Source organism: Pezoporus wallicus, unplaced genomic scaffold (assembly GCF_028554395.1).
Source record: "Pezoporus wallicus isolate ANWC-B61680 ecotype Strahan unplaced genomic scaffold, APGP_CSIRO_Pwel_v1 scaffold_8441, whole genome shotgun sequence".
Classification (NCBI taxonomy): domain Eukaryota; kingdom Metazoa; phylum Chordata; class Aves; order Psittaciformes; family Psittacidae; genus Pezoporus; species Pezoporus wallicus.
The window spans coordinates 581,606-605,162 of NW_026641359.1; the positions used below are offsets into that span (position 1 = coordinate 581,606).

The 23,557-nt window shown below is 49.4% G+C and overlaps 3 protein-coding genes across 3 annotated transcripts in view; all 3 read left to right on the plus strand.

The window, feature by feature from the left end:
* The window catches only part of LOC130606756 (protein MRP-126-like), a 201,326-nt gene that overhangs the window by 123,542 nt on the left and 54,227 nt on the right, over positions 1 to 23,557 (plus strand). The gene's annotated exons all lie outside the window — the stretch shown is intronic.
* Positions 7,090 to 8,685, plus strand: LOC130606671 (loricrin-like). Its single transcript, XM_057423181.1, has 5 exons — positions 7,090 to 7,393; positions 7,469 to 7,819; positions 7,877 to 7,966; positions 8,114 to 8,444; positions 8,508 to 8,685. Exons 1-5 carry the CDS (start codon positions 7,090 to 7,092, stop codon positions 8,683 to 8,685), a joined length of 1,254 nt encoding a protein of 417 aa, XP_057279164.1.
* LOC130606735 (uncharacterized) lies at positions 21,720 to 22,137 on the plus strand. The gene has a single exon (XM_057423257.1). It carries the CDS (start codon positions 21,720 to 21,722, stop codon positions 21,993 to 21,995), a length of 276 nt encoding a protein of 91 aa, XP_057279240.1. The 3' UTR covers positions 21,996 to 22,137.

Sequence of the window (23,557 nt, forward strand, 5' to 3'; positions counted from 1 at the left end):
TACGTGTGTAACTACCAGTGAACATAGCAAGAAAATAGCTTTTGGCCTTTCTTTAGTGCCAAAAGTATGTAAGCTGGCCAAGTACACTGGCCATGGTAGGCACAATCTAAGCAAAACCACTGGGAAATGCTACTGAAGTTAGTCCCGTTCACCCCCCCCGAGGGCAAAGACATCTCTCCCAGCCTGCACAGTGTGGATGGATGATACCCATGAAGTGGGAATGTGGTGGCCATGCCCTTGCTCACTGCCCTAACTGTCAGGGAGGACAAATGGTCCCTCTGCTCTTGTGCTGAGGTCTCTGCAGGCCACTGTGGTCAAAAATGGAAAGCTCAAAGTCCCATCCCAGCTGCTCTTACACCACGGCACATCTCCATGAAGACCACTCTGGCCTTTAAGGTTTATTTCCTACATTTCTCTGCAGGTCAGATCCTACAAGGCTCTAAATCACCTGGAGCCTCCCAGATTTGCATCACTTCAGCTTCTGTCTGTATAGGTATGTGTTGTCTTTCAGGGAGCTTAAACTCATCAGAGCAGAGTCCAATGTGTGTCCCTACAGCCCCTGGCAATAATGTGGGTGTCATTAGAAACATATAATACTCCTACTAATCTGCCAGTTACAACACAAGATAATAATATGCCAGAGCCACGTCTGGGTGTTCAGAAACATTTTCTAGAATGAGAGATAAATTATCTAATTATAAAGACAAAAGTTCCTTCCCCCCCCCCCCCCCCCCATGTTTCCTTTCTGGAATGTTGGACCCCTCTGTAAGGGGGATGTGAAATTAAATCACTTGTTTCTTCTGAAACTCCTTGAGCATGTTGCTTTTCCCCATTTCTTCTCTTTACTAGGAGTAGGTGGGGCCATCCAGTGACTTTAATACAGCTGAAAACAAAAGAGGTGGTGGAAGGGAGATACCAATCTGAAATGACAAGCCCAAGATTGTGCCAAGGAAGTGGGTAGTTGTGGTTGGGTTTGGCTAGTAAATAAATCAATCATTGTTTCTTTCCAAGAGGAGGACTAGATACTATATAAAAGTTCCTGCACACCAGGTTTCCTCACTCCATTTGACTTCTTTCCACCCGTTCGTGCCGTGGGACACGGTAAGTTGTTTCATGCTGCTGATGAAAACTGTCTTGGCTGATTAGCTTTGGAATGCTAACCTGGAAAAGGTGGGAGTAAATAGGCTTTGGGGTCTCCTAACACAAAAATTCCTCCTTATTTATGGTCCTTTTATTTCCTAATGATTCAGTCTGTGCAATTATGTGATCACATAGGAAAGGGAAGCTGAGACATAGAAAACATGGTCTTTGGAACCCCTTTATTTCTCTGGGCCCAATGCCATGTGGTACCACTGTAAACAGGCAGCTCCTAAATACTCTTGGAATATAAATCCCAAGAAAAAGGAATTTTTGCAAGTACTCAGCAAAAAGTGACAAACAAAGGAACTGAAATACCAAATGGGAGTCTATCCTCATTTTCCAGCCCTTTATCTAAACTGGAAAAGGCTCTCTTTTGACCACCTTTATTCTTGGAGGAACCATTTTTTCCTCTGGCATGTTTGGGCACCTGACCTGCTGAATAGAGCAGACAAGGACATGGTGGGGGTTAAGTGCCAAAGAAGTGCTCAGACTTCACAGCACCCTTGTAGGTCTCAACCTTGGGTACAGGCACCAATCAAGCCCTTGCAAGTGGTGACCTAGGGCATTCCGCAGCTTTCTGCAGCTACTTCTGGGTTTATATCGCTGGTATCTTTTTCACTGGATGTTCCTCTTGTCATTTTTAAGAAGAAATGAAACCAAGTGCTCTGTTGAAACCAAGATTAAAGAATTTCAAAGTGCAATGAAGTTACTGTTATGCAAATGATGAGCCATGTTCTTTGTTTCTTGTATGCCACGGAATATTAATTCCATGAGCATTATTGCCCTTTCAAACTTCCCAAACCACATTTGGATAAGGGTAATTCTGGTGTACCACAGCCTTATGTACCGCTCGCAGTGGCATTGCCACAACTTGCTGCAAGAAGGGATTATTAAGGAATGATTGTGGTTGCATCTGCTCTAGAAAGAAAAGGCCATTTAGATATGGATAGAGGAGGTCTGGTAGAAGACCTGATCAAGGGATATGGAAGCAAAGGGTGGGGAGCAAAAAGGAAGCAGAAGACATCTTCATATATTGACCTGCCATTGGAAGAGAGTGGGGAAGCTCAGTAACACAACCTTTTCTCTCCCTGCATTTGCTAAGCCTTGGTTTTTCTTTCTTTGTCAGGACTCCCAGACACTGGTGACAATGGGTTCCCATCAACAGAAGGGTGACGGACAAGGGATCTCTGAGTCTGGTGGATGCCATGGCGGTGGTGGTGGAGGAGGTTCATGCCATGGCAGTGGTGGAGGAGGAGGTTCATGCCACGGCAGTGGTGGAGGAGGATCTCAAGGATACCAGAGCCAAGGATCATCTTGCCATGGAGGAGGCAGCAGTGGCTACGGTGGAGGTGGTGGTGCTATTTACCAGACCCACATATCATCATCCCCCTTCGGAGGAGGAGGAGGTTCAGGCCACCAGAGCCAAGGATCCATCGGTGGTGGCAGCGGAGGTGGAGGAGGTGGTGGTAGTTCAGGCCACCAGGAACAAGGACACATCTGCATTATTGGAGGAGGAGGAGGTGGTGGTGGTGGAGGAGGAGGTGGTGGTGGAGGAGGCGGTGGTGGGTCAGGCCACCAGAGTCAAGGTCCCATCTGTATTAGTGGAGGTGGAGGTGGAGGAGGAGGAGGTGGTGGTTCCAGCCACCAGAGTCATGTGCCCATCTGCATTGGAGGTGGCAGCATAGGAGGGGGAGGAGGAGGAGGTGGTAGTTCAGGTCATCAAAGCCAAGGTCCCATCTGTATTGGTGGAGGAAGCAGTGGTGGTGGCGGAGGTGGTTCCAGCCACCAGGGCCAAGGTCCCATCTGCATCACTGGAGGAGGTGGTGCTGGAGGAGGAGGTGGTTCCAGCCACCAAAGCCAAGGCCCCATCTGCATTGGTGGAGGTGGTAGTGGTGGAGGTGGTGGTTCAGGTCACCAAAGCCAAGGCCCCATTTGCATTGGTGGAGGAAGCAGTGGTGGTGGTGGTGGTGGAGGAGGTGGGTCTAGCCATCAGGGCCAAGGTCCCATCTGCATCATTGGCGGAGGTGGCGGTGGAGGAGGAGGTGGTTCCAGCCACCAAAGCCAAGGCCCCATCTGTATTGGTGGAGGTGGTGGTGGTGGAGGTGGTGGTTCAGGTCACCAAAGTCAGGGTCCTATCTGTATTAGTGGAGGAAGCAGTGGTGGTGGTGGAGGTGGTGGTTCAGGTCACCAAAGTCAGGGTCCTATCTGTATTAGTGGAGGAAGCAGTGGTGGTGGTGGTGGTGGTGGAGGAGGTGGTTCTGGCCATCAGGGCCAAGGTTCCATCTGCATCATTGGTGGAGGTAGTGGAGGAGGAGGTGGCTCCAGCCACCAAAGTGAAGGTCCCATCTGTATTGGTGGAGGTGGTGGTGGTGGAGGTGGTGGTTCAGGCCACCAAAGCCAAGGTCCCATCTGCATTGGAGGTGGAGGAGGAGGAGGTGGCGGTTCCAGCCACCAAAGCCAAGGTCCCATCTGCATTGGAGGTGGAGGAGGAGGAGGTGGCGGTTCCAGCCACCAAAGCCAAGGTCCCATCTGCATTGGAGGTGGAGGAGGAGGAGGTGGCGGTTCCAGCCACCAAAGCCAAGGTCCCATCTGCATTGGAGGTGGTGGAGGAGGAGGTGGTGGCTCAGGCCACCAAAGCCAAGGTCCCATCTGCATTGGAGGTGGCAGTATAGGAGGAGGAGGTGGTGGTGGTGGTGGTTCAGGTCACCAAAGTCAGGGTCCCATCTGTATTGGTGGAGGTGGAGGAGGAGGAGGTGGTGGTTCTAGCCACCAGGGCCAAGGCCCAATATGCATTGGAGGTGGCAGCATCGGAGGAGGAGGTGGTGGTGGTGGTGGTGGTTCAGGCCACCAGGGTCAAGGATCCATCTGCATCATTGGGGGAGGTAGCTCAGGAGGAGGTAGCGGTGGAGGTGGTTCATCCAGTTCTGGAGGTATGTCCATCCAACAACAGACCCAGCCGATCTCCTGGCCACCGCAGACTAAACACAAGTAGTGTCTGCAGAAGGCACTCTTGGACCCAGAAAACCCAAGATACAAATGTGCCTGACATTTCTTTCTCTATTAAATTAAAGAAGATTTGCATTATTCCTTTCTCCTCTTTCTTGGGATTTTCCTGTGCAGTTTCCATCTGACCAGAACTTTTGGTGTCATGTCTCAATAACCTCCAACCAGGGTGGTTTCAGATGGCTGTTCTCTGCCTCAATCTTCTAGTGCTTGCACAAAACAATAAAACTTGCAGTTCTAGAGAGCTTTGGTGTCTGACTGGTTGGATTTTGCTTTACACTTTTGTTATTGACATTATTATGCCTTTATTCTGAATCAATGCTGTTGTAATAAAGCTACAGAGCACAAGTGCATTGAAACCCACCTGTAGAAGAGATGCTGGATTCACTAAATATTCTCAGGTCATCCTGACTTGTGCCCATGAGATAAGGTACCACAAAGTTAAACAGTCTCCCTACCTCATCAAAATGTCAAAGAATCATAAAATGGCCTGGGTTGGAAAAGACCTTGAGATCAACCAGTTCCAACCGCCTGCCATGGGCAGGGACATCTCACACTAAACCATGTCATCCAAAGCTCTGTCCACCTGGCCTTGAACAATGCCAGAGGTGGAGCATTTACCACTCCTTTGGACAACCTGTGCCAGCACCTCACCACTCTCACAGTAAAGAACTTCTTCAAATCTATCCTGAATTCCCCGTTTCAGTTTGAACCCATCACCCCCTGTCCTGTCAGTACAGTGTCTGATGAAGAGAGTCCCTCTCCCTAGGGCCCCCTTTAGACACTGGAAGCTGCTTTGAGGTCTCAGCTTCTCTTCTCCAGACTGAACAGCCCCAGTGTTCTCCACCTGGATCCATACAGGAGACAGCCCCTGATTATCCCCACGGTTTCCTCCGGTCTTGCTCCAACAGCTCCATGTCCTTCTTACGCTGAGGACACCAGAACTGAACACAGTGCTCCAAGGGGCCTCTCATCATGCAATGCCAAAGGAGTTTTAAATGAGTTAGGAGAGAAAAAAATGCAAAAACTCCAGTACAAAGGATTGCAAGGTACTATTATGTGTGTGAAGCTGAAGCCCTTGCATGTGCATGGTGCAGGAGCTCTTGGTGCTCACAGCTGCACCAAGTAGCAGTGGAGGAGAAATGAGGGGTGTCTCCAACCCTTATTCCAGCTCTGAACCCGTGGTTGAGCCAGCAGCAGGGACAGGGCTTCAGAAAGCCCCTTCCAAGGGCTAAGATGCTAAGCCTGAGTAACTAGGGATGTCCGCATTCCCACAGGAATAAAACACAGCTCCAGGTATGAGTCTTCAGAGGGTGTTTCCCTATGGGAAGTGATTTCTTTGATGTGGTTTATTCTGGCAATTATCAGGGAAAGGAAAATAAACCTTCTCTGCCTGAACTGTTCTACGTGAGGCAGATGACAGATGCCTGGAAGTGTCCCAGAAGAAACAGAAGTGACCCACACCTATAGCAGGTAAAAGAGCTTAACATTTAATATGTCCCTTTACCCTCTCTCCTTTCATCCTTGGGTACTCCAGGAATGCAGGTGTCCAGATGAGCTCCTTCAGCCAGTGCTGCCACTGGAACAGATGAATTCCCGGGATTTCCTTATGGAAAGTCATAGGGTGCTAAAATACCAGTAACTGGGAACTGTACAAACACCACCGCTGCCTGCACAGTGCTAACAGAAAGCACCTTCAAGGAGGTGGGAGCGATGCTGTCGAACATCCCTACACCCAGAGCTCACCCAGGACCATTGAAGCCATCGGCCACATTTTAGAGGCTCTCAGGATGACAGCAGGAGCACAGAGCATCCTTAGATCTTGCTGCTTCCTCAGAAACACCAAAGCTATCTCCCAAACTGGGATGAATTCATCCTTTTGGTTGATATCCATCAAGATACTGATATAGAGGGTGAACAACGTATCTTTACCCTCTACCTGCAGTATTTCAACTCCTTTCTAAAGCAGGCATCACCTAAGGTCCCAGAGGCACTATAAAGACTGCTTGACCTCTGTATTGTCCATAGTGGTGCACTCAAACAAAACTCACGGTCAACACTTCATTGGTGTAGTGGGAAAGTCCAGGCATGTGAGATCCCTTTGCTGCCCCAGCATCAGCACTCCTACCCAGTGCAGCCTTCTTCGTACCCTGTGGCATCTCCATAGTCTCTACACACAATAACCACAGCCCCTTATGCTGTCCACCACTACCCCAGCAACATCTCTTAGCTGGAGTCCCACGATCCTACCAAGAGCGTCAACCACGGGAGCGGAGCTCACATGATACCTGCAGCAAAACTGCAGGTAGCCTAGGAAGTGATGCACTAGAGAAGGATTGATCTGATTCCATGAGTCAGGACAAGTGGGCTGAAGGAGGACACTTTGTTTGGTAAATAAAGCTATCACCATTCCTTTACATGCCTCACTTCCCGCCTGGGAAAACGAGAAAGGGTATAAAAGTTGATGGATCTCTCAGTGCTTCATTCGCTCAGCTTTGCCCTGTGCACATTGCCAGACCAAGAAGGGTAAGTCTATTTCTGCCAAAGGGAATGGATCTTCGCTTACTTTCATGCTTGCAATACATAAATGCTTTGGTAAAGTGCATCTGATGGGTGGTGGCTTGAAGGACAAGAAGGTTCAGGATCATCCCATGCTACTCAGTGATGTGTTTTGTTAGTATAGAGATGGAGATGGAACAGCCATCGGATAAAGGACTCTATAAATAATGGGTTGAGTAACCAGCAACATGATAATCTGTTGGCAAAAAGCTTTATGTGAGTCTGGGATCTATGGAACACCTCTTGCTTGCACGAATGGAAGTTCATTGGTTCTGGAGGTTGTTGTTGGGATGTGAATGGGTCCTTCTGGCTGGGGAATATTCTCCTGATGACAATGGCTGCTCCTGAGTAAAAACGTGTTGCTCCTTGCAGGGTCCTTGCTCAAAGATGTGCTCCAGACAGAGCTCCGGAGGCTGCCATGGGGTGTCCTCCCAGTCCAGCGGGTGCCACAGCGGCGGCTCCTCCTGCTGTGGGGGCTCCAGCTCAGGAAGCAGCGGGGGCTCCGGCAAGATCATCATCAGCTCTGGGGGTGGAGGAGGAGGCTCCTGCTGCAGTGGGGGCTCCTCAAGCTATGGCATTGGAGGAGGCTACGGTGGTGGATCCAGTGGGGGATCTGGCCAGAAGATCATTGTTAGCTCAGGAGGTGGAGGAGGAGGCTCATCTGGAGGCTGCTGCAGTGGGGGATCCAGTGGTGGGTCTACAGGGGGCAAGATCATCATTGGAGGTGGAGGTGGTGGCGGCGGTTCCTCTGGATGTTGTAGTGGAGGATCCAGCACGGGCGGAGGATCCAGTGGTGGGTCTTCAGGATCAAAGAGCATCATTGGAGGTGGAGGTAGTGGAGGTTCCTCTGGATGCTGCAGTGGGGGATCCAGTGGTGGGTCTTCGGGAGGCAGTATCATCATTGTAGGTGGAGGTAGTGGGGGATCCTCTGGAGGCTGCAGTGGAGGATCCAGTGGTGGGTATTCAGGATCAAAGAGCATCATTGGAGGTGGAAGCAGTGGAGGATACTCTGGAGGCTATAGTGGAGGATCCAGTGGTGGGTATTCAGGATCAAAGAGCATCATTGGAGGTGGAAGCAGTGGAGGATACTCTGGAGGCTATAGTGGAGGATCCAGTGGTGGGTATTCAGGATCAAAGAGCATCACTGGAGGTGGAAGCAGTGGAGGATACTCAGGAGGCTATAGTGGAGGATCCAGTGGTGGGTATTCAGGATCAAAGAGCATCATTGGAGGTGGAGGAGGCAGTGGAGGCTCATCTGGAGGCTGCTGCAGTGGGGGATCCAGTGGTGGGTCTTCTTCAGGAGGCGGTATTATCATTGTAGGTGGAGGTAGTGGGGGATCCTCTGGAGGCTATAGTGGAGAATCCAGTGGTGGGTATTCAGGATCAAAGAGCATCATTGGAAGTGGAGGAGGTAGTGGGGGATCCTCTGGATGCTGCAGTGGGGGATCCAGTGGTGGGTCTTCAGGAGGCGGAATCATCATTGTAGGTGGAGGTAGTGGGGGATCCTCTGGAGGCTATAGTGGGGGATCCAGTGGTGGGTATTCAGGATCAAAGAGCACCATTGGAGGTGGAAGCAGTGGAGGTTCCTCTGGATGCTGCAGTGGGGGCTCCTCAAGCTATGGCATGGGAGGAGGCTACAGTGGGGGATCCAGTGGGGGATCTGGACAGAAGATCATTATTAGCTCAGGTGGTGGAGGAGGAGGCTCATCTGGAGGCTGCTGCAGTGGGGGATCCAGTGGAGGGTCTTCAGGAGGCACGATCATCATTGGAGGTGGAAGTGGTGGCGGTTCCTCTGGATGCTGCAGTGGAGGATCCAGTGGTGGCAGTGGTGGTTCCTCAGGCCAGACAATCGTCATCAGCTCTGGAGGGGGCAGCGGAGGCTCCTACCAGTCCTCCCAGCAGAAATGCCCTATTGTCATCCCCCACATCCAGTCCCATCAAACCAAGCAGTCCTGCCACTGGCCCTCCAGCCAGCAGAAGTAACAGGCACAGAAGCCCTGTTGTCATCAAGAACATCGCTGCCTTTGTCTTCCATATCTGCCTGTTTCCTCCCTGCATGTCCTCTCCCCTTGTCTTCCCTTGATGCTACACCCCTGTGCTGTGACCTCTCACATGGATCTTCTGTCCCATTCATAGGAAGGCAAATAAAGATTACTGTGTACTAAGAGAACTGGTTTTTCACGGTTGCTTTCATCCTTTGCCAGTCCCATGTTTACTTTCAGAAAGTGAATAACACATCAAATACTTTCCTCTGTGAAATGTTCTTCAACCTGAGTGCTGGAGCAGAGGGTTCTGAACAGGTCTTGCTTGGGAAAAACCCTGTTTCTTAAGCAGATGACTGTTGTCCCTCTGGCAAATAAAGGCTCCAACTTTAACCTGGGAAATGCCTCCACCTTGGTTCCCCTGCCCAGAGAAGGAAGCAGATCACAGGCTCTGGGTTTCACTGCAGGAGTTGCCAGGGCAGACGATAGCACCCTTTGGAAATACAGTTGGGTTTCATTGGCCCCATTGCTCTAGATCTGTCACAAGACAACCATTAATTATGGTAGGCAACATTCAGTAGCATTTGTGCTGAGGTCAGCAGGAGTTCCTGTTCAGGATACATGTGATGACAGTCTTCCATTCAGGACATTTTAAGCTAAGTGGATGTTTTTATCCATCTTACACATCCAACTGGTAGGTAGGAAACAAAACTAAGGGATCCAAACACTTGAGGGATCTCAAGTCACTTGAGTTGACTGAACAATTTCTGCTTTTTGGAGCTAGAGAGCTCTTCTTACACAAGTACTTTACCACGTCCCATTCTATCAGTGTTGGCATTGTTCTGCATGAAGGAAGCTGCTGGGAAGCTGTAGGAGCTGGGTAAGGTTTTATTTCTCTCATAGCAATGCCCATCAAGGCACTACCCATTGTGGTGTTTGCAATGGTGAGACTGAAAGGCAATTTGACCGGTCTGCCCACCCTGAGGGTGACTGGTCTATAGGGCTGAAAAGAGCCCAGACAGCATCAGAAAACAGGCAGCATGGCCCACATTTGAGGCAGCCTTCACCACAAATCCTCTTGCATTCATCCTTGCCTTCACCCAAAACTCTTCCTCTTTATCCTAGGGGAAGTGGTGGCAATGTTGACCTCTCCAGCAGCTCTGGTTCCAACCACCTTCCTCCATGTGTGGCAAGCACTACACATGTGTCCCCTACAGGTCCCATGTTTCCAGCCCCTGCAGGGTTCAGCCCTGGGGTCTCTACACAGCAGCGTTTGCATGACCACTTCTCACCACCCTTGGCAAAAGCTTCCACAGCCTTCCCTCACACCCTGGATCCCAATGAGCTGTAAATCCTAGGTGCCCCTTTGTGCAAGTCCCTACAGGGTGAAGTCACGGAAGGGATCAAGGTGTTGTGATGCTGTAGCACAACGCCCAGATTGATTTCACAGGTTAGAGCCAGAGTTGCACTGAGACCTTCAATTTCCCATTGGTGATGAGAGTGGAGCTAAGGCCACTGGAGGGAGTCCAAAGCAAAATGAAGGAAGCCCCTTGAACCCATGTTCCTGGTGTTGATGGTCCCGTCCCCATACCAATGGAGTTGCATCCATGCTCACCATCATTTCCATTGTGACAGGGCTGGGCTGTCTGCTGCTGCTGTCATGCATCCGCTTGACTAAAACCCCCCAATTATTCTTTCCTCTACTCAGTCTCCATTGAGGGTGGATGTTATTGTCAACCTTTAAGCACGCGTGACGCAGTGACAGGGTGAAGCTGCTGCAAATACAGCAGCCAGCACTGCAATAACTCTCACAAACTGTCATTCTCCAGCAAGCAAAAGACCTAGATACCTCCCCAGCCCCAGGCATGAAGCAGGACCCTCAGAAAATAGGTCTTGCTGAGACAGAAGAGATGTTGAATGTTCTAGAGTTCAAGGGTAGGGTCTTGATGGCCTTCAAATGCACCTTTGCAAAGAAAGGGGTGATTGGGACTCCGGGAAGCTGGGGCTGAACACGGATAATCTCTGCTCAATCCAACAGCAGAATTCACCCTGGGGACCCAAAATGGTGAAGGGAAGTGGCCACCACGTCTTTGCAACCCTCATGGGGCCCTCTGAAATGGATTTGGGCTGAAGTGCTCCAAAGCAGTGCACTGCCCATTACAGGTTGTAGCTCTGGCCTGTTGACCACATAGTTGCCTTTCCTAAGGGACTGGACACAGGCCTGCTCCCCACCTAGCTCCCCATCTTTCCAGTTTTTGAAGAAACCCTCTTTCCCCCAGAATTCCCTGGGACCCTACTCTGGAACATCCTTTACCTTTGTCCTTCCATCACACTCCAAGCCTAACTCACTTCAGCCTCCATCCTTCAGCATCTGCTTTGTCTCCACCCTACTGAGTACCCAAAAAGCTACAGCCTCGCAGCAATGCATTGGGGAGCCACCAAAGAGGACCCCCAGAAGATGTTTGACCCTAAGTTTCGGAGCTAGACTCCTGAAAATGAATCATTGAGTAGAATTATCAACAGCGATGAAGAACATGATTGATACATCTCCTTCGTCAGCACCTATATGCTTCAAGTGAGTCAAAGAAGGAGGTATCTAAAGCCAGGCTCATAAATAAATCTATCAGCATTCCATAGGGTGTCTCACTTCCCTTAAGAGCTTAATGTATTGATATAAAAGCTCACCTATCCCAAGGCTCTTCATTCACCTGCAACGGAGCCTTGCACACATTTCCATTTGCACTCAAGGTAAGCCCATTGATATGGAAAACTTTTGATCCCAATGCAAAGAGGCTGCTCCACCAGTTGGTCTTTGAGCATGCTTTGAATGAGGGAACCATCCTGGCTCAACACTGGATGGGGTTCATGGCAGACCAATTTGGTGTGCCAACTGGACTGGACTCCCTGCAAAAGGGAGTTGTAGCTAACATTCTAAGGGTTGAATTTTCAGCTGCTGTGAGTTTTAGCAGTCTGGACATCCAGAAGGATCTAGAGTGGGACTAAACCTTTTAGACTGCTGGCTCTCAACATGTCAGAGCACATGTGCAGATCTCTAGAAGTGCTTTCAATCTCCCTGCCTGAAGAGTATTTCCATACCTGTTGTGATCTGCAGACCAGGCCATGGGTGCTTTTCATTTGAGGTCTTCCCTGCTGCCTAACAAGGGTGAGGGAGTTTATGGAGCTGCCAGTCTCATAGGACTGCAGAAGAAGGGGAAGATGGGGCATTTCCTGGTTACTGCTCCATCTCTGCTTTGCTATGAAGGTTCAGCAGCATCTCCAAGGTGCTCCTTTCTGACAGCACTGTTTCTTGCAGGGTCCCTGCTCAAAGATGTGCTCCAGACAGAGCTCCGGAGGCTGCCATGGAATGTCCTATCAATCCAGTGGCTGCCACAGCGGGGGCTCCTCCTACTGTGGGGGCTCAGGCAGCTACAGCGGTGGCAAGATCATCGTCAGCTCTGGGGGTGGAGGAGGTGGATCCTGCTGCAGTGGAAGCTCCTCAAGCTATGGCATTGGAGGAGGCTACGGTGGTGGATCCTGTGGGGGATCTGGCCAGAAGATCATTGTTAGCTCAGGTGGTGGAGGAGGATGCTGCAGTGGGGGATCCAGTGGTGGGTATTCAGGATCAAAGAGCATCATTGGAGGTGGAAGCAGTGGAGGTTACTCTGGAGGCTGTAGTGGAGGATCCAGTGGTGGGTATTCAGGATCAAAGAGCATCATTGGAGGTGGAAGCAGTGGAGGGTACTCTGGAGGCTGCAGTGGAGGATCCAGTGGTGGGTATTCAGGATCAAAGAGCATCATTGGAGGTGGAAGCAGTGGAGGATACTCTGGAGGCTGTAGTGGAGGTTCCAGTGGTGGGTATTCAGGATCAAAGAGCATCATTGGAGGTGGAGGTAGTGGAGGGTACTCTGGAGGCTGCAGTGGAGGATCCAGTGGTGGGTATTCAGGATCAAAGAGCATCATTGGAGGTGGAAGCAGTGGAGGATACTCTGGAGGCTGTAGTGGAGGATCCAGTGGTGGGTATTCAGGATCAAAGAGCATCATTGGAGGTGGAGGTAGTGGAGGGTACTCTGGAGGCTGTAGTGGAGGATCCAGTGGTGGGTATTCAGGATCAAAGAGCATCATTGGAGGTGGAAGCAGTGGAGGATACTCTGGAGGCTGTAGTGGAGGATCCAGTGGTGGGTATTCAGGATCAAAGAGCATCATTGGAGGTGGAGGTAGTGGAGGGTACTCTGGAGGCTGTAGTGGAGGATCCAGTGGTGGGTATTCAGGATCAAAGAGCATCATTGGAGGTGGAAGCAGTGGAGGATACTCTGGAGGCTGCTGCAGTGGGGGCTCCTCAAGCTATGGTATAGGAGGAGGTTACAGCGGTGGATCCAGTGGGGGATCTGGCCAGATCATCATCAGCTCAGGTGGTGGAGGAGGCTCATCTGGATGCTGCAGCGGAGGATACAGTGGTGGGTCCTCAGGCCAGACAATCATCATCAGCTCTGGAGGGGGCAGCGGAGGGTCCTATCAGTCCTCCCAGCAGAAATGCCCTATTGTCGTCCCCCACATCCAGTCCCATCAAACCAAGCAGTCCTGCCACTGGCTCCCCAGATACCACAAGTAACAGCCGAAGGCAGCCTTGGCAGTCTGCAAGAACAGCCCTGCCTCTGCCATGTCACCTTTGTACCTCCGGACCTGGCTCTGTTTGCCTGCTCCTTTCCATGTCCTCTCCTCTTCTCTTCCCTTGATGGTGCATCTCTGTGCTGTGAAGTCCAGGGTTAACAGCCTGGTGCTGTTAAAATGCTTTTGATATGGTTCTGCTGCTTTTCCAAGGAGCATATTTTATATCTAATAAATGTAATAATATCTTAAGTGTCTTTGGCAAAAAGTTTCTTTTTTCTTATGTTCTTGGAAGCTAGAGAGGGCATTTTACTCCTCTCTGTAACGAACATGCTGACTTCAATAGTGTATTGCTGTTGGTGCAGCTCTAAAGCCACCCACTTTATAGCCCTTCATTTTCCCCACTTCTCCATGACAGTGCAACAGCACAGCCTAGAACATGGAACAACCACAGCATCCGACATCCTTTTGGTGCCTGAGCACTGTGAAGCTCCATCCCAGCTCATGGCTCCATGTCCTCTGAGGTACCAGCATGCAATGACCATGTCTGTGGAGCAATGAGGTGCTGCTGGGAGACATGACCAAGCCCAGGAGGCTCAGTCCTGAAAAGCAGGGATCAGGGCTGACCCTCAACAGCAGCTCTTGCTGCATGGGGGTGGTTAATAACACCAAGCCAATGTCCATGTCCCTGCCATATTCTCCTTCCCTTGAGCTTTGCAAACCTCAGAACATCTCTACCCAGAGGGCAAGTCTCAACACACTGAGTCAGGCAAATCAGCCCTAGGCCAGGCAGAAGGAAATAGAACCAGCAGCAAGTCCCTCAGGCAGCTCAACACACCCCAAATCATGTCTCCAGGCCATCAATCCCTCCTTGCCCGAGCTTTTGAAATCTGCCTTGAAATGCCAAGGGCAGCACCACCACCTCCATGCACGGCTTTCTGCCTGCCAGATGTGGCCTAGACATGGCCTTTTACTGATGCTGGGACTCACTGTCCCCACAGCAGAGCTGGAAAAACCTAATCCAGCCCAAAAGCCGTGCTGTGGGCTCAAGCTGGAGCACAACAGGCTGCAGTGAGGACATCATACAAGGCAGCACTACCAGCATGGCCACTGCACAAGTCCCCTGCAGCCCTCCAGAACAGTTTCCCTGGTGCTTGTTGCTGTTTCCAAGCCAGAGGAAGGACATAGAATACAAAAATGAGGAAGGAAAGCATTTGGAGGCATAATCCCTCATTAGAGTAACCCAGTCACAGTAGATTTAAGTGTTAGGACATCCATACCTCCACAGGTGTCCCCAGGGCCTCTAAGATTTCTCAGAGTATCTCTAACACCCTTGCAAAATTCTGATGAGCTTCTGGTTTGAATGTAAATGTCTTCCTTGGAAAATCTCCCACTGGAGCCACCAGTGAGATGCTGGAGGCATCCATGTGCTGTGTTGTACCACCAGATGCCTTCTGAGCATTTGTCTTCCCCTCCCATGGGTACCCACACATCACTATCTTAAGCAATCCCCGAGCACTGCTATCACTGCTGAACCAGCCTCCATGCCCTTCACTGAGTAGGACCTGGCCACCACCACCCTCTGCCCCACACTTTTGCTCAGCATTTCCCTACACTCACCCTCTCACCCACTTCCCCTGGTCTCCCCCAGCATCATCACCTCAAAGCGGTCCTCCATAGCACAGGGCAGGAGCACAGGAATAGGATCATTAAGCAGAAGTAGCAATTACTGCCTCATGCAACTCAACGAGCAGTACGAAGGAAAGATATTGATCAGATGTCATGAGTCAAAGCAAACACTGAAATCAGTGTTTGGTAAATAAATCCTTGCCATTCCTTAGTGTGTCTCACTTCCCATATATGTTAAATGCCATATAAGAGCTCCTGTCTGTTAAAGTTCCTCATTCAGTCGACTTTTAGCTTCTAAATGTGTTTCCGATGGCTGAGAAGGGTAAGTCTGCTCTTTTATGGGTCTTTCTTATTTCATACTCAAAGGAGATAGCTTCACCTGAGATCTTGACACGTGCTTGCAGCAGTATCCATGCTGCCTGACAATCCATAGAGAGGGTCTCAGGATCTGTATGGTTTCTGGCTTTGGTGTGGATCAGATCCGTGGGAAGCAAGGTGAAGCCAGGTCATGGTGCTGAAAGAGGCTGAAAACTCAGCTGAGTCTGTAGTTGGACCAGCATGTGGTGACTGCTTTGTCTTTATAGTTTTGAAGGTGTTTGCAACATGCAGGGCACATTCTTGATATAAAACAACAAGCCTGTGTTGTGTTTCACAGTGGTTACATGCTTCTATGTGCCGATTACCTTATGTAATAGACTTTTGGGGATGATTTGCAATGATGGCAATAAAACAGCCAGCGATGTCATCTTGCATGGATATTTGGATCCACCATTCTTGCCATGTTTTAAAAACAGAAGCAAGGCTCATCCTCGCTGTTTTTACAGCTCATGAAGATGAGTGGGGAAAACCATGGTAGTTATCACATATTACAGGAATATATTTCAGATTTTGATTTCTCTAAAAATACACCCTGGAGAAAAAGAGAATCTCTGCAAGTAAGAATCAAACACTCTTGCATTTGAAGAACAGCTAGGTAGAACCCAATTTTGAAGCCTGGCATTGTCCCATGCTCACCCACATACACACTTTTCTGACCACACCATCTGAAAATGGTACAAAAATTGAATGAAAATGGTCCAGATTTGGGGTATGACTGTTTCCTGTTTCAGATTTATCACTATCTCCGAGGGAGAATGAGATGCGGCCGGCGGAACAGGGGCTACAGCAATGAGATCTCCTCGCACCACGGCTTCCCAAACATCCAGGGACATGGCTCCTTCTTCTGTGGTGGGGAAGGCTCGGTCATGTACAGCCGGGGAGCTTCATCCTTCGAGCCCATGCCAACATCATCCACCTACAGTGTATCAGGGGGGTACAGATGTAGCAGTGATGGATCTGTTGTAATATCCAGTGGGGACAGTGGAGGGGCTGGCTGGGGAGTTGGAGGGGGGACAGTCCCTGTCTATGGTGCTGGGCGAGGAATAGGGTATGGCAGTGAGGACCCATGCAGGAGCATCACTGGCAGCTCAGGTGGGGGATCTGGCTGCCACAGCGAGAGAATGGGCATCACTGCAGGAGAAGGTTGTGGATACGGATACGATGCATCACCGAGATGCATCCCAGGGGCAGGTGGTGGATCAGGGCACTATAGTGGGGGATCGGGCTATAGCACGGGGGGATACTCAGGCCCAGAGCTCAGCTCTGGAGGTGCTGGGTCCTCCCAGGCCGTGCAGCAGAAATGCCCCGTGGTGGTTCCCAACATCGAGGCCCAGCAAATCAAGCAGAGCAACCACTGGCCCCAGAGCCAGAAGAAGTGACGGACCCAGCAGCCACCACTGCTCAAGCAAAAGTGCCCTGGATGTGCCACAAAGCACAAACCCAACCATGTCATTACTGCATTCCTCACTTTGGGCTGTGCTAGAAACATTGCTGCAAGCACTGCTGGGAAAAGTGATTTGTGCTTTGGTGACAGGGAAGGATTCTTCTTTCCATCTCCTTTTGCTTGTGGGTTGGAAAATAAAACTTCATAGTCTGTGGGAAATTCCAGTATCTGAATGAATCCTTTCATTTCTGGCTCTACTCAAAATCCAGGTACTCAGTGAGTCCACTTCACAAGCTTTACCCTCAAACATTTTTGGTATGTATTTTACAACCATACTCAAATAATATTCATTTTAATAGAATTAAACCATGTTCAACAGCAAGAGAAGGTTCTTAGCTTTGCTCTTGATGAACTCAGAGCTTCCCCCATGCTGTCCCCATCAAATGGAAATGCTGTGCCCTGCTGAGACCCTCTCCATGGCCAGACTCTACAAGCTACAGTAAGGAGATATGCAAAATACCTAGGTGATTTCCAACTGATTATTATTTACACCGTGACCTTGGGAGTGCAGAGTTGTTTACTTGGAAAAAATTACACACCAGGCTCCTGGCCCAGGGAGATTGCAGGCGATGTCGTAAGCCAAGAGCACGTAAACCTTCTGCTTGCACCAGATGAGGCAACTGGAACAAGCTCGTTCGCTTCTTCGCATTAACCTGCTTCATTTGATAGGATCAGGCCCTAAATTAGGCACAGGCAGAAGATGGCTCCTCTGTGCTGATGGGACACACGGGGGAGGCTTGAACATCCAGTGCTGGTTGTTATGTGGTATTTGCCAAACATTTTGGTTCCAGGACTGTTCCCTAGGGTGTTTTGACTCCTCCAAATATTGGTAATGAAGGGAAAGACTCACCCATAGATCTGTGCCCATTTCAAAGGAACACTAAAGAGCACAAAATTACATTGTACAATACCTTTCACCCACCTGCAAAAGAGATTTTGGCCCTTTCAGCTCAATAAAACCCCAGAAAGCTTTGCTCTGATGTTTGTAAAACACCACAGCTTATAAAAACCAAAATCCTCTGAGCTCCAGCCACGTGTTTGGTGCCACAATGGGTATCATTCACGCTGTAAAATGTTGTAAGCCTGTGGCACGGGGAACATTACACAAGGTTTTGTCACCGGCTATATTAAATTCTATTCTAAAATTAGTCTGTGATATCATTTATTTGCATCCACTTATATGTCTAAAATCTACCACTTCATTATTGATTCCTGTTATTTTCCCTACTTTATCTGATAGCACCAAAGGTAGTGAAGGAACTCAAACAACTTCCAAGAGACTTCCAGAACATTGATTAGCCTGGAGTATCCAAAAACTTCTTGTTTATTTGACTAACTGACAAAAAAACATCCCAGAAATAGAAAACACTAGAAGTACATTCCTTATTCCCTGTCCCATCTGGCTGGCTTTTTGAGGCCTGTATCAAAAAGCATTCCACAAGCTTAGATGTTGACTGGGCTCGATGATGTAAGGGTGGTGAGGCCCTGGCATAGGGTGGCCAGAGAAGCTGTGGCTGCCCCATCCCTGGCAGTGTTCAAGGCCAGGTTGGACAGGGCTTGAAGCCACCTGCTCTCGTGGAAGGTATCCCTGCCTATGGCAGGGGATTGGAACTGGATGAATTTTAAAGTTCCTTCCCACTCAAACCAGTTTGGGGTTCTGTGATAGTATAATAGACCCAGGGAGAACGAAGATGCTCTTGCACCCAGATCTTGAACACAAGGAGCTGGGGCTGCATCCCACTGCCTTCTTCTGCACATTAGGGCAGCTATAGCTCATCTCCAGCATGAGGGTGAGAGCAGGCAGAGGCTGGATTTTATACACAGGATACACATGCGCATTTGTACCTGAAGATTTCCTCCTCCCTTGTTGTGCAACATCGTTCTTCATGGCTGACGAACTGTGATAACGCAGGACTCTTGCCCACAAGCATGTTGGTGCTTGCAAAAGCCAGGGCCCCCTCTGCTTTGGCTGTTAGTAAACAGGCAGGTTGAATGGTAAACATGAATCTGGCTTCTTGATGAAAGTCAGAACTGGTGCCTCTGGATAGAAGCTAAAGAAATTGTTTGGAGATAGCAAGTGGGAGCCACCCCTCTGCTTCAGATGTTCGGTCAGTCTCTGCCCAACAAAACCTTGACTCCCATGCTTGCAGAGGGAGTCAGGTGCAAAAGGAGTGAAAACAGAGGGCAAAAATTGCACAGTCAAGTCACTAATGGGAGGAAAAAGGTGAAACCGGGGCTGTTGCAAAGCCATGGTTGCACAGCTGATTTCACCAGGGCCAGACTGCTGCTCTGCACCCAGAATGCACCCATCCTGCCCTAGGGAAGAGCTGGGCGAGCTTGAGATGCATGGTCAGCTAGGTACGTGGTCTCTGAGCTAGTGCTTTACTCACAGCTTACTCATGGGTGCAAGGTTTGCTCAAGAGGGTTCTGTAGGCACATATTTCCCATCACAGGCAATGGCTGCTTCAGAGCCAGGCAAATGAAAAACCAACTAAAACAGCAGAAAACCAGGCATTTTAAAAGAGCAATTGTGGTCAAGGCTTTTTAGTGTTGGCCAGGGAAAAACGGCAGCAATGAAAATCAGGGGGAACTGTCAGTATCAGTGAAATGGCTGTAAAATCTGACATGAAGTAGGTGACACAGGTAGAGAAACTGCACCACATTTTGGGGGTATTCATAGGTATAAGTCAAGACATCCAAAAGTGGCCTGTACCGCTACCTGGCCTTGCCAGGTCACTTTCCAGTTGTAGCTCTTGGAGCCAGCCACAGTCGCCACAGGCTTCATTATCCTGCTTTTATTGCTCTGGGCAATGACACAGTCAGAGAGCAGAGATCAAGAGGGGACCCTTGGCTAAACTTCTGGCACCTGCAGATGTCTTAGAGGGTGAAGACAACTTTAAAGATGCTTTCAGAGGACATCAAAGAATCAGAGCCATGGAATGGTTTGGGTTGGAAGGGACTTTAAAGCTCATCCAGTTCCAACCCCTGCCATGGGCAGGGACGTCACACTAAAGCAGGTTGCTCCAAGCCATGTCCAGCCTGGCCTTGAACACTGACAGGGATGGCATCTTCTCTGAGCACCCTGTGCCAGCATCTCACCACCCTCACAGGGAGGAACTTCTTTATACCTAATCTGAACTTCCCCTGTTTAAGTTTGAACCCACCATTCCTTGTCCTATCACTACACTCCCTGATGAAGATTCCCGCTCCAGCATCCACATGTGATGAGGACTTCCTAAAAACTCACCAGTTTCTATGGCAAGGACCTGAAAGTGCTGCCTCTTGTCCACTGTGCAAGACCCAATCCTGCCAAGAGCACTTAGAGGTGACCGGTCATCGTGACCTCTCCTCCCTTCCAGACTTTGGGCAAGAGGCTTCAGGAGGATAGAAACCCAAAAAAGCACCACCTTTGCCACCCATTTTGCAACCTCAAACTCATCTTGGCATGACAGTGAGACAGTCAAACCACCCACACGGTTTTCACTCTTCGAGCATTACAACCTGCACGGGGCAGGGTTGCAATTAAAGCTGTGTAACACAAGGAAGACAATCTACTGTATGACAAGTCAATCAAAGAAACCAGGTTGAATAAGCTTTTGAAGATGGGGCATAATTAGAGGCGGGGCTGTTTTGTAAATACGTTGGTCATTTTTCCCCAGGGGTTTATTGCATTTTCAGGAAGGGAGTTAGGAACTGTATAAAAGTTCTCGGATGGGAGAGCAACTCATTCACTCCGCTCTTCTTCTTCTGCAGAGCCTTCACAGCCAAGGTGAGTTGCTATTCCACTGCTAACGTTTCCTTCCTATGATAACTTGCTGAGCTGAGCAGAGTTATGTTCTTAAACAGACAGATCTGTCCGCAGGTGCTGGGATTATTGGGAGCCAAATTCTTGCTGGGGCAATTTTGTGCCATCAAAATTGGTCTCAAGATTGCCTATTTATTATGCAAAATGTATTGTTCTTATCACACATAGATATATTTGCATTACTTCAGGGCTCAGGACTCCCAGTTCCCAAAAGACAAATTGGAAATAAGAAAGGAAAGGTTTTAAGGTCCTTTCCAAGCCAAACCATTTTATGATTCTATGGATGGGATTTGGGAATGAATGGGAGACAGAAGGGTGATCTTTCATAAGAAACCTCTGGTTTAAACTAGGAACTTTAATTGCACTTCCAAGCCTGACTGCTTTATTAAGCTCCTTTGGAAAATGGAAATCTTCAGGAGCTGAAAACATTAAGCTGTCATTGAAGAACCTTAAGAAAGAACTCAGAAGGCAGATTTAAGCGATGAGAGGAAGGAGCAGCATGAACAGCCTTCAGCTCACTTACCTGCATCTGAATGCCTTCTGCCTCCTGAAATCTCAGCTCTCCTCAGAAGATGGTTTAGATGCTCATAACTCAGGAAATTGGGTCCATAGGGCACAGAGAGAGCAGAGGACACAAGAAGGGAAGAAGGCAGAGGAGTATTTTCATTTTGAGCAAATGGCTTTGCAAGTGCATTTTGCCAAGGCTCTGATACTACCAGTCCTGGCTACAAATTCACTGCCTGTGCCAGGGCCCCTTTAGGCTGTGAGTTTTTCAGACCCTTGCCAATATACCTCTTGTCAGTGCAGCATAAACTGTCAGCCCACAGCTCATTTGCTCCTCCGTTACACAGCCTGAGATAATCCCAGGGTGTCTTGCACCAATGCTTATGGGATGCAGCAAAAGAGAGCAGGGAAATGGCTCATGGAGCCTGGGAGAGATGGAGATCAGGGATGCTGAGGGGGTCATGGAGGCTTTGAGATGGTGTGGGGTGGTCCAGCACTGTGAGAACAAAACTCTAAGCTGGGGCAACGGGACGGGCAGATCCTGACGAGCCCCAGCAGGCTCAAAAACACACCAAGGAAAGGCCAAAGCAGAGGGAGGCAAACACGCTGCCCTTCACACACTTACTGACAATGGTTTCTCCTCCCTAGGGTTGACCACCCCAACCGAACCATGTGCTCCCGTGGAGACAGAGGCTGCCACAACACCGAGAGCTCCTGCCACAGCGGAGGTTCCTCCTGCCACGACCGCGAGAGGTCTTGCCACGGCTCCGAGGAGGTCGTCTGCCACGAAGTGAGCGCCGTGCAGGATGTGACACCCGTCGTGGTCCTCCCTCCCCAGGGCCCTGTGGTCACCGTGCCCGGGCAGGTCCCGGTGGCTCCTGCTCCCTGCCTGGAGCAACAACAGATCAAGCAGCCGGTGCAGTGGCCCCCGCAGCAGCAGAAGTGAAGGGACAAGGAGTTTCGATGGGGGCTGCACTTCTCCCCTCTCCCCGTGCAAGATGCAGCCCTGAGCTTGGGCAGGTCCTGCCCCTTCCCTCCAGCACGTATTACCTCTCCCCACTCCTGATAAGGCAAAGTGGCATTAGCATGACAGAAACATGAACTGCCCTCGCACGCGCGAGAGTTTCAACCCATTGATTTCCTGCTTCTGTCTCCAGTAGCAAAGATGTGATATTAAAACTTAAAGCTCACAAAATATGCTGGTGTCTTGGTGTTTTTCCACTGTTACTCTTCTTATCTTTAGCATCATTCCAAGCTCACCTTCATTGATGGGAGCTGCTTTGCACTTCAATGGCAGCAGGGTTCCTAAGCTCAGCTCTCCAGTCCCCACACCTTGTGCATCTGCCAGACAAATCCAGATGCTGGGTTTGCAAAAGCTGTCTGGGTTGAAGGTAAAGATCAGGATCTCTCACCAATCCAAGCGCTTGGCTCTGCAACAACCAGCCCTGAGCCTCAGAACCTCACAGGCACATTCTGAAGGAGCCAAAAGCAAAGATTCAGCTTCATTCGTGGCCGATGAGCAAGAAGCAGACTCCATCTCTAAGGGTCTGATCACCATAAACAACAGGATATAAGTAGAGGAAGGACTACATCATACTTAATCTTGCTTCTGACCTATCCTAAACAGAAACTATGGGGTGAGATAGGTAACCCTACCTTCCCTAAAAATCCCAAGAAGTCCAAATTGCCTAGATGAAATACTGGCTGATGCGAAATAAAAGTGGGTTTAAGTCAGACCATGCACTGCAGCATTGACTCCCACTATGAACTCTAGCCCTATAAACAACACACCTGGAAAACAAGAGAAAGACTGAGAAACAAAAATATGTTCCCAGTTCCTACCAAGGTTTAAGCTAAATTTTCTCAGCAGAAACTATAAAATTTCCAAGTTTCCCTTGAAGATGTAGAAAAAAAAAAAGAATATCAAATAGGCAGATGGCCATAAAATTCAGCAGATGTATTTTACATTGCACTAGATTCATTCAAAGGTTCTCCTCCAGTGTCCACCAGCAGGGAAGCAGATTGCAGCAGGAATTCATGCCTCTGTGGTTTGAGAGCAGTATTGTGTGTAATGTGCTAGATATTTAATTAGCAAAGGGTTTGCACTGAATCTTTGAAAGGAATGAGAAACTTATTATTAACACTTGTTTTATTATTACTGTTAATTAAAATAACGAGGAGCATCATTCCTATATGCAAGGTACATGATTGCAGGTGCAAGGAAAGAGCATCAGGGTCAGAGTGACTGTGCATGAAGTTGTTGTGTGATGCCATCGACAGTCCCTGTCCCTCCAGACACCCAGGTACCCCTCTGCCAGGGCCAAACCCATCCTGTGCCAAATGGGAGGTTGAAACCAAGCCAGACACAAGGCTCCAGGCTGGCTTTGAGTCTGACTGAGAATGTTTAGGGGAAGGGGAGATAAAATCTCCTATCTTAATTCTTTCTAAGCAGTCCAAGTTTTCACCTACGCTCTTGGCCCGGTTGAAGCTCTTCAGGTTGTGTCATTC

What these genes read in the sequence shown, in the direction of transcription:
- LOC130606671 (XM_057423181.1), top strand. Translation starts at nt 7,090, where the DNA reads ATGTGCTCCAGACAGAGCTCCGGAGGCTGCCATGGGGTGTCCTCCCAG. An exon ending in TGGAGGCTCATCTGGAGGCT is followed by an intron (nt 7,967 to 8,113) that starts GCTGCAGTGGGG and finishes GAAGTGGAGGAG; the next exon opens with GTAGTGGGGGATCCTCTGGA. An exon ending in AGTGGGGGATCCAGTGGAGG is followed by an intron (nt 8,445 to 8,507) that starts GTCTTCAGGAGG and finishes TGGATGCTGCAG; the next exon opens with TGGAGGATCCAGTGGTGGCA.
- LOC130606735 (XM_057423257.1), top strand. Translation starts at nt 21,720, where the DNA reads ATGTGCTCCCGTGGAGACAGAGGCTGCCACAACACCGAGAGCTCCTGC.